The 10,797-nt window shown below is 40.1% G+C and overlaps 1 protein-coding gene across 4 annotated transcripts; it reads right to left on the bottom strand.

Annotated features, from left to right (window-relative positions):
• Positions 1-475: 475 nt before the first annotated feature.
• Positions 476-5,338, bottom strand: LOC115951325 (nuclear transcription factor Y subunit A-10-like). 4 transcript variants are annotated; one of them, XM_031068522.1, is made up of 7 exons: positions 5,091-5,338; positions 4,140-4,455; positions 2,783-2,892; positions 2,608-2,676; positions 1,958-2,101; positions 1,745-1,858; positions 476-1,378 (listed from the first exon to the last, which is right to left on the bottom strand). In XM_031068522.1, exons 2-7 carry the CDS (start codon positions 4,387-4,389, stop codon positions 983-985), a joined length of 1,083 nt encoding a protein of 360 aa, XP_030924382.1. In that variant the 5' UTR covers positions 4,390-4,455; positions 5,091-5,338; the 3' UTR covers positions 476-982. The 4 variants fall into 4 exon arrangements, with proteins under 4 accessions (XP_030924382.1, XP_030924384.1, XP_030924385.1 ...); XM_031068524.1 differs by lacking the exon at positions 5,091-5,338 and adding an exon at positions 4,910-4,928; XM_031068525.1 differs by lacking the exon at positions 1,745-1,858 and having other exon boundaries at positions 5,091-5,334.
• Between the last annotated feature and the right edge of the window lie 5,459 nt (positions 5,339-10,797).

Here is a 10,797-nt window from a genome sequence, read left to right as displayed (position 1 = left end):
CTAAATGGGCTTGAACTGCTGTTTGGGCTTAATTAAAATTCTGCAGATACGACTTTCGATCGATCGAATCTGTCTTTCGATCGGTCGAACCAAACAGATTATGAAATCTTCTTTCTGCAGCTTGTATGTTCTTGAATCTTGACTTGAATCACATTGAACATTGTCTAATAAAACCTATAGACTCTAAGATCTATATCTAGACAAGTTTGTGTTCACGATTTGCCAATTATTCTAAACATTTAGAACCTAACATATCGCATTATGTCAAATTAACCATAGGTCTAGCGTCGCTGTGGTTTGGCTGCTGACAAATCACAACGTAATTCTCAGCATGCAAATATGAAGGAACCCTTCAATCAATCAATTTTACTAAAAAAACAAAAGGTCAATCTTCAACTTCAATGAAAGTGGCAACCTTCTGTTGTGTAATATCATAATATGGCACATTTTCGCCACGGTGTGAATCAAGAAGCTCTTGCTACAATATGTATGATTTAATAACACAAGCACCACCAAGTTCTAGGGTAATGCATTGTAGTTCCATATATAGTTTAAGATAACAACACAAGCACCAAGTTCTGCAATACATCACTCCATAAGTCAGGTACATAGACATACTACATTTTTAACATCAGCAACATCACACTCCAGTATCTCTAAGTCACAGATTCATATCCATACATTAACACTCTTATTTAATTATGGGAACAGACTTTTTTAGCCTACTCCACTAGTAGCTACGTTAAGGCGTCAGAATCTTTAACCCCCTTAAGCCAGCAAGGGCAAGGAATAGAAAGAGTCTAACCTTTTCGCAGCGAGCCAAGAATGATTTGCCTTCGGCGCAACCACATATTAAGAAGGATAGGATAGCCTTCCAAAAGAAACCATTTGCAATCGCCAGGATCACAACAAAGCTTCTCCATCTGGTTGCGAGATGGGGATTGGTATACTTAAAACCAACCCCACCTGATACCTTGCTACATCAGACTGTGAGGTTACAGCAGTTATCTGGTGCTGTAACCCACTTAGGCATAACAAGGCCACGCCTACCATCGATCAGATCTGCAAAAGGGTGGGCTGGAGGTATGAGATGGTTGATTTGAAAGCGATCAAGATCTCCCCTAGAGAACATACTAGTGACCTCTGATATATTTGAACCACTGCCTTTGGCATCCTTTGATGAGTTAAAGGTATCACTATCAGACTGAAGGACTTCAGAACCCTGAGAACCAGTGCCCTGAGAGAGTTGTCCATCTCCAGTTTTGATCACTTCAGTTCCACTTTTTTCTTTGTTCGTATTCTTTGTGTTCAAGAAACGGCCACCACATCCCCTTGGTCGGCGCATTGCATGGAGATGACGTGATTCATGCATATATGGCTGTAAAACAAACACAAAACCTAAGTATTACAACTTGACTACTGGTTAACCATATCTGCATTTTCATGTAAAGAAAGATTTATTTTCATCAGGAGGGAATGAGCATATTGGTATCAGTTAGAATGAAATCTCAGAACTTTAGAAAAACTGTTAATCTACTACAACTTAAGATTTTTGAACATGGAGCGAAAGCTTAGATTTTAAACCATAATTTGCAGGAAGTAACAATAAATATATTCCACTTAAGAGATTTCTATAGGCCAACCAAATTTTCTTTAGATTGTCATAATAAATCTGATTTGTTGCCCACAGAGAACTTGATAGCTTCATAGCTGAGACGGTCAAAACTTTTTACTTTTGACTTACAAAGGCTACAAAAACTTCTGTTAGGGGTGCTTCCATGCTACGCCAAAATATAAAGCACAGAGACTTGCAAAGTGGGCATGGAAGGATTGAAAGATGAGTCCTGTTCAACCAATCCTACCACAACATTTAATCTTCACATTGATCACAGTACATGAATATTTCTTATAGAGAAAAAGAGAGTAAAACATTGAGATAGAAATCAAGGTGTCATACTTTACGAGCTCTTGTCAATTTATTCTCCATTACAGCCTTTGCACGGGACTGCCGGCGCCTGATAATCCCATGGTACTGCTTAGCATTAACATATATAGGTCCATCATCGGTTGCCATGTTCATAGGCAGCAGCATAACACGGCCCTAGTCATTATGAATGGATAGGAATGTGAAACAGTAAATACTGCTACACTAACAGTTGTAGTGGATCATCAATAAGAAATAGCATAATTTTGGCACTTTTTAATTGATTTATTTTTTATCAAGAATAAAACATGACTCAAACAGAGGAATTCTGTTGCAAAGAATATATCGTCTTTATTTCTCTAACAGTGTCTGTGTACACTGGTCGCAGGTGGCACTACCACACACCAGAAAATGTGCTTGAAAGAATACATAAACATTAATAAGGATATAGATTGCTTCTTTCCTTATTTCTTATGTTATATGTGACTTTTTCCTCTTTCACTTTCCTATTATGTCACAAACCAGACCCTTAATGCAATTGTTTTGCCAAGGATAACAATTGATTTATTAAGGTGAGCATGAACTGTAATTCCACAAATAACCAGGCATCATTTTGGTTAGCTAATGGCAAGAAATGTAACTCTCAACAATTGATTAGATAGGAGAAATGAAGAGAAACAAACCGAAATTTGAGGTCCACAATTTGGGAAGACTCCATAACATTGGTCAACGTAAGGATACTTTGCATAGATCTACAGATTTAGTCCAGAAACAATTAGCTGTAAGTTACCACTCAGTGACAATGAACTAAATTAGAATATTATGATAAATAAGTGTAATGTGAAAGAAAAAATTTACCATAGGCTGACTAAATCCTAGCTCAAAGCGACCTCGATATTCTGACGGAGATGATTGGAGAGAAATGGTTGCCTGAGGTTTTTGCCCATCCCCTGAACTTTTGCAATTATCTGTATAAGAAACCTCATGGTTGGTTAACAACAGTCAAATTGCAGTCCCTCATATAGAAAAAATTTCAATATGAAGTTAAACTACTGTTTGTATAAATTAGATACGGGAACTTGTTTGCAGAATTGCAGTGCTATCCATTATGATCAATAATCAAAATAAGTAGCAACCAAAAGTATATTAAAAAACCATGGAATTTTGTTAGCGTAGTGGTACCTGACAGAGATCATATTATCAATCACAAAAAAGATGGTTATAATTTTCCATTACTAACTGTGCAACAGGATGGTCATAATCCAGCTTTTGAATACTACTTTCTCTCTCTATATATGAGAAGGTGGTTGGACACTGCGATCCCAAAACTTTCCTCTACCAATCATAGACATCATTGAAATTTGCCTCAAGAGTTACCAAATGAACAATTTTCTATGAAAAATAGTAGTTTTTGAGACCAAATCATGCCCAAATGGTTTTATAAATTGAAATATTTTATATTTACATCTCCTTTATGTTAAGAAAAAAATTGGTACCAAACCAATAAAGTTGGAAATCCGTATCCATACAAAATACAACATTTTGTTATGCCAAAGTAAATTGTTAGAGATCAGGATTTAGGACAATAATAATCCACTTAACATCTATGTTAAAATTTTTTAAACTAATGTAGTAAAATTCAATAAGAAGCAGTTACACTTAGGCATTCAAGAATATTAGTTTACTCTTATATTTTTGTTTTTTCTATTTCTATATAATCATGAAAGAGCAGCATATCAACTGGGCCACAAACTATCTTCACCATGAAATTCACTAGCTCACAATTACATAGCATTCTTGCCATCAGGTGTCTAAGATTCTCGAATTAGTTCATGAAGTTAATGAACATATGCAAACAGAAAGGGATGATGGACAACCAGTTTCCATAAGCAGCGTAAAGTGTGCAGAGCTATTACTCTTACTACTCCCTTAAAGGCTAGTAGCTACAAGGCACTGCCATCTGGTTCCAGAAACATATAATTTTCAATCAAGAATATCCATCAATTTAAAGAAACAAAGTGGCCATCTTTGTGATGGTAAGGGACTGCCTACCATTCTTGGTGATAATTGTGTTGTAGTCTTGTAGATAATGATGAATACAACCAAATCATTTATGGTATGGTTGCAAGCTTGTATCAAAACATGAGTAACTAAATTTAACAAACCCAAGAAACCTGATTGTACAAAAATGGCAGAGCCCAAAGCAAGAGATTACCAGGAAAGATATTGAATTGAGTTGTATGCCCTCTTTCTGCTCCATGTTCAGTACCCCTCCCAGCTTGTTTGTTGGCAATCAGTTGGTCTCCACCACTTGGCAGGTCCATGGAAAAAGACTTCAATTGGCCACAGGATTCCCCATAACCCAATTTAGAAGTAAAGGAACCCCACCAAGACGATGGCACCTGCCCCATAGAATTGTGGACAATTCCTTCATGTTCTTTGAAATACACAGATTGAGTAGCCATCTATGTCCTCCAAAATGGTTGCAAAAGGGGTTCTGAGATTAACTGTACTTAGAATGTTCACTCTATCTGCAATTCAACCAAAATTCACAGCTTAGTCTTGCTAATTACAAATTCAACATAATATCAACAAAGTATGAACAAAATATATATTTATCCTACATGTAAAACAAAGTTCTTCTAGGAATTAACTACACTATAATGCTGTCCAACACATTTAATTAATCTCATATACAGTCCTGTCCATAGGAACATCCCAAAAGAGGGAATTGAGCAGAAGAAAATTAAAAAAATAAAAATAGTAAGGAATTATTAGAAATATCCACGTATCAATCAAAACTTAATTACATGACTATGAAAATGAATACAATTTCAAAAAGGAAAAAAAAGCCACAAACTTTCCATGAACAGAAACCAAAATTCCCGGGAAAAATCAAGGACAAAGAAAAAAGAATACACAGAAGAACCCAATTGATAAAAGAACAAAAACAATTAAATAGATAAACAAGAAAGAAAATAGAACCCAGATTAGAGCTTCACAAAGGATTACGTCAGCACAAAACCACACGTCACAGTGAAGCATAGAAATGATGAGAAAGTAAAAGAGTTACAAAGTCAAGGTTCGGATATTCCTTAAAAGACCAAGCACAAAAACTGTACGGCAAGGGAGAAAAAAAGAGTGTTCACTGTTCAGTTTCACTCACTTCTCTTAGTACAAAGAAGCAACTTTGAATCATCCGCTCAAACAAAGAAACCCCATTTTGTAGGAACCATGTCTGTACAATTTCAATGCTTAAAAGAGAGGGGGAGAGAGAGAGAGACGGCCGATAAATGCGTACTTAGTGTAATGGAACAACACGCACTTGTCCAATAAGCTTTAACTTTCGTGCAAGTCCTTGGTATCGTGTGCTATATATATAATATAAACTCTCACTCTCTCTCTCTCTCTCTCTGTCTCACAGGCACAGGCACATGGCACAGGCACACGCATTCTTCGGTTTTCTTAATCATATAAAAATTTTCACTTCTCAAAGTGGTCCCTTTCTTGGGGTCTCTTTTGTTTCCATATTTTTTAAAATAGTGACCCAACAGGGCGATTTCTATAACCGCCTGCGTTCTATATTTGGTAACAAAACTGTGCCTCACCCTCTTACATTTACAAGTGGTTAACCAATTTAGAAACTTTATTTTCTTTAGGTAAGTGGCTCTCAGATATAGAAATAATGTTGCAATTCAACTTTTGGAGATGTTCAGTGGTCCTCTAATATGTTCTCGGGTTTCTAATTCGCACTAGCTTTACATGTTCTGGGTTGGCCTTTAACTCTTTTTTTTTTTTTTTTTTTGCAATCGCCTTTTAACTCATTGAATGGGTAGGAACAAGTAGTACTATCATTTTTTTCGGTGCTTAACCTTAATTTTTAGTAGCTTACAGCTTTTGATACCACTTAAATCTTATTTATTTTGACTTCAGCCTTCTATGGGTATAGGATTCTTTGTTTTAATTTTAAAATCCTAACTTATTTTTATCATTAATTTACATACAATTTTTTAAAGTTTTTATTTTATTTTATTTTATTTTTTTATGTATAATATATTTGAAAAATTATTAATTTACATTGTACTATTAGTATAAGACTTATATTGTAGACTAACTTATATTGTAGACTAAATAAACATGTACATTGTACAATGTTGTATACAAGAGTACAGTGTTGTACACTGTGCATACCCAAAGTATGGCTATTGGGCTTAACCTCTACTTGGACTCAAAATCTATTTGTTTTGTAGACTTTTGGGTTTCCTACTGTGAGTGGTTCTATACTCGGCAGCCTGAATACACTCCGGTTTACTTAGACCCTTCTCTCTACCTCACAGAGTTACTTTCTCTCAGAGTGACTGCCCTTTTCTCTCAACCTTCTCTCCAGAATTGCCCACCCCCTTTCCTCATTCTCTTCTCTTATTTATAGGCTAAGATGAGTGGAGGAGTTATGATTACTTCTCCTTCTTAGTGCGAATGGGGGTCCAATTGCATCATCTTAAAGTGGATGCTTCGTCGGGAAAGGTGGGAGTGGCATTGGAACTGATGCCCACTTCTGCCGCTTGCTCGACAGTGACATTGTCAAGTGCATGGCCGGGTAGTTGGGCACGGGGTGTCTCCAGGCAAAAACACTCCTGTCTAGGTCAGATATGATTGGGGGGGGGGTTTGCTTGAGGTGTTCAAGTTAATGTAGTCTTATTTCAGTTTTTGGGCCCAAATTAGGCTCGGAGGTATCTAGTCCGAGGCTTAAGGTCCAAGAATGAGGATGGTCATATGATGTGCTGTGGGGCTTGGGCCCGAGAAATACTAGTTTAGGGGCCCAATCCCCGTATCAAGGGCCCAATCCTCGTACAATAGCCCCCCCTTGATTCGTGCCCGGCTACCGAGAACGAATCAAGGACAATCAAGTAGTGGTAGTGGTCTCCCTAGAATCTTAACCGTTGGTTGTCAAGTGATACGAATGCCCATCAATGCCCTCTTAAAAGGAGCACCGCGCTAGGCTGTCACGTTCTGCAGTAATTATGAATTGCTGGTTCGTGAACCGTCTGACGATTCGTGAACCGAGCCCACGTGTGTGGGAGTTATCTGGAGGGGAAGAAGAGGTTTTCCCACTTCTTTTGCATTAAATGCTTTGGTTCCTATAAATACTACCTCCTGATTTCCCACTCTACTTTTTACATTCTCTCCTCTCGAGTTTTCTCTCTGCCAAGCACCTTTTTTAAGCGTAATTTTCTTGAGCGTACACTTTTTAGCCCAGATCATCATTCCTTAGAGCCTTCAGTAAGTCCTCTACACTTTTCCCTTTCCTTTCAAGTTTCCTTTACTCTTTTAGTTTTTTTTAAAAAAAAAAAAAAAAAATGGGTTACTCTTACCTTCTTGCTCCTGGAGCACCTTTGATTGCCTTTAAAGCAGCCTATGGTGTTCCGAAGGATGTTGATATTGCCTATTGTCACGAAGGCGATATCACCCTCCAAAGGCGTGCTGGTCCAAACGTAGCCTTTTTTCCTCTGATGGCCATTCTTGAAGGTGGGGTTAGGTTTCCCATAGACCCCTTCATTATAGGAACCCTTAGATTCTATGGTTTGTGTCCTGACCAACTCCCCCCCAACTTTTACTGAGTGGCGAGTTGTGTTAGTAGATTAAACCAAGTATTTGGGCTAGAGCTAAACCACCATGATATAAACTTTATGTATAGTTTGTGCAGCAATATAAAATCCGATTACTACCTGAAAACTAGAGATATGCGAGTATGGCTCATATCGTGCCTTCCTGATTCAAACGGAAACTCAGCGGGAGAATTTGTCTGGGTGAGCAGCAATTGGTTTGTTGATGAATTCCCCTGCCCTCTTTCACCTCGTGAAGTTGGTTGGTACCGGGCGCTTTTACTTATTTTACGTTTACCACTTTTGTTTGACTTACTAACACATGGACTAACTAGTTCTTTTATTGATTTACTGCAGAAGGAAAAAGATTTAAATCGGACCTGAGAGTTGCGTACGTGAGGGATCTCAATTTTGTCCTGAGGTTAGAGATCTTCGTGCACTCGGACAGACAGCTCCAAGCATCCCACCTGATACACGGTGTTGATCCTGTATATACCACCTGACAAGCATTCAGCCAGGCCTTACTAGTTGACAGTCCTCTTCTCTCCTACATTGACGTTAGGCATGCCAACTTCTTTCCACCGTCCTTGACCATTGGTGAAGCTCGGGACCTCGGCCCCAGGTATACCATCGCAGAGGATTGTGCACCTGTGCAAGACGAATAAGCGGAAAGTGTATCTCAGAGCTGCAAAGTCCATGTGCTTGTTAAAGTGCCTAACGCCCTTGCCCAAGTAGCCGAGCCAGTAGAAGCCGAGGTCGATCAGGACGCAGCTATGGTGACCAGATGGAAGATGATCGTTGATCGGTTTATACCTGACACTTAACCCTCGTCTCAGCCTTAAGGTAGGGACTGTGCTCCCCCTCCTCCTGGCGCCAGCCGTTAGAAGAAGAAACAGTGGGTTGGTGACCAACCCCCTAAGGTCCCTAGCGACGCCCCCATAAAGACTCCTCCTAGAGGCGGGATAATGATCTGGGAACCGGTGGGTGAACCCAGCCACCTGCCAAGATTGGCACGGACATGGCATCCTCATCCTGGCCTGCGAACATTTGGCAGCCCAACTTTAAGTTCCGCGATGGGCCTTTGCCTGCATCAACTAGCATTAAGGCTAGGGCTTAGGTTCAAGTGGGGGGGGAGGGGGGGTGGCATAGAGCTTAGTGCATGGCCTCCTACTGCCTGAGGATGTCCAGTTTTTCTCAGACGGGACCGAGGACTCGTTGGCAAGGCGTTTACAATGGCATACCATCGCTGTAATTTTCTAGCTTAGTTTCATATTTATTTTAACGCATGTAGACTCCTTATTCTTTCATACTGACCACTGTTGTAATATCAGGCCGCCCAGTTGACTCACATCTTCAGTGAGAGGATGAAGGAGCTCGTCGAGGATGCTGAGCGGGAGAAAGCTCTGAAGGGCGTTGTTGCTACTACAGCCAAAGACAAGGGCAAAGTTGCTGAGGTTGCTGAGAAAAAGGCCTAATCCACAGAGAAAGCTTAGTTGGTGGCAGAGAGGAACTTGGCTGAGGCAGAGGATAAGCTAAGGGCCATAGAGCTCAAACTGGCGGAGGCAGCCAACCTAAATTTGGCCTAGGTTGATGAAATAGCTGACCTAAAGGTGGCCCTCAAAGCCTATGAGAACAAGTGGTATGATGAGGGCTTCGCGGATGCCGAGAACTCTGTGGAGCCTATCATCTATCAAGCCCGGTCTTATGGGTTTGGGGAGGGGTGGTTGGCAGCCCTCCAAGCTATGGGAGTGCCTGAGGATTCCCCACTGAGGAACTCGGTGCAAATCCCATACCCGACTCCACCTCCCTCAGTCCAAAGCCAAGCTAGTGCCACAGATGAAGAAGATACCCCTAGCATGAGGGAGTTGGTCCGAGCGATTGATGATCATGCAAAGAATGTTGATCTCGAGGTTACCAACAATCTCAACGCTACCGATGACATACAAGGCCAGCCACCACCGACCAAGGATGTGTTAGGGCAGCAGGCTGGCGATACCATACAACTCCCGCCCACCAAACCTTCTGTTTGATACTTGAGTTTTAGTTTACTTTTGATGCATGTTTACTTTTCCCTTTTACTTACTTGATTTGCCTATGCCACCGGGTTGTGGTGACGGAACAATGATTAACTCTTAATTACCTAAATTTTATTTACCTATAGTCACCGGGCTGTGGTGACAAAACACTGGTTTAAATTTTATTTGCTCGTTTTAATTGTGCTTATGCATGTTTGCTATTAAGTTATTATTTTAGCCATGCCCTTTGATTGTATCTCTCCTTTATATATACACATATTCCAAATGATCGGGTAGTTTAATCCTGGTTTGCCTCTAATCGGCAATTGAAACTGCTCCCTTATTTATCTTCAAAAGGTTGGGTAACGTCTAGGTATGCATGGTGGCCGGGAATGGCCTAGGGGAGATCACCTTTGTCTAGAAAGAATTGGTTCCTCGGCGACAATAACTAAACTTGTTATACGTTGAACCTTTAGGAGGATGTAAGGTAATTACCTTCCTCGTGATGTGGATTGTATCCACGAGATTGGTTTTACGTGATTCTTGGACTAACTCAGTGTAAAATTCCCTCTCGTCCGGTGATGAAGACCCAATCGAGAGGAAGATTGCCGTTAGATAGAACTTAGAATTAGGTTTCCACTTGCCTGGTGTTAAGAAACGACCCGATGACAGGTTTACGTCATTGGAATAATTCTACATAAGGTTTTCACCTGCCCGATGATAAAATCAACCCAGGGACAGGCTTCTATCCTTAGAGTGGTTTAATGCAAGGTTTCCACCTGCTCAGTGATGAAAATCAAACCGAGAACAGGCTTCTGTCCTTAGAATAGTTTAGTGCAAGGTTTCCACCTGTTCGGTGATGAAAATCAAACTGAGGATAGGCTTCTGTCCTTAGAATAATTTAGTGCAAGGTTTCCACCTACTTGGTGATGAAAATCGAACTGAGGACAAGCTTCTGTCCTTAGAATAACTTGCCCTAGCCTTCTCCGCATATATTGACTGGGGGCTAATGAGTTAGCAACGATGGAATTATAAGTACAAATGCTCCAGTATGGATAAATATCACTTTTGTATTAATTAACAATAAGCACACATTACACTCAATATGTACCCCCGTGGACTGATAGTTTAGTGGTACAATTTCTTTAGATTGTGGGCATTCCATGGCCAGGGGAGAGGTCTCTCGTCCAAATTCTGCAAATAGTATGCCTTTGCGCCAGCAATGGCAGTAACTCTATACGGTCCCTCCCAAGTT

The sequence above is a fragment of the Quercus lobata genome, chromosome 7, assembly GCF_001633185.2.
Source record: "Quercus lobata isolate SW786 chromosome 7, ValleyOak3.0 Primary Assembly, whole genome shotgun sequence".
NCBI lineage: Eukaryota > Viridiplantae > Streptophyta > Magnoliopsida > Fagales > Fagaceae > Quercus > Quercus lobata.
The sequence above is the reverse complement of the archived record's forward strand: the minus strand, read 5'-3'. Positions and strand labels throughout refer to the sequence as shown.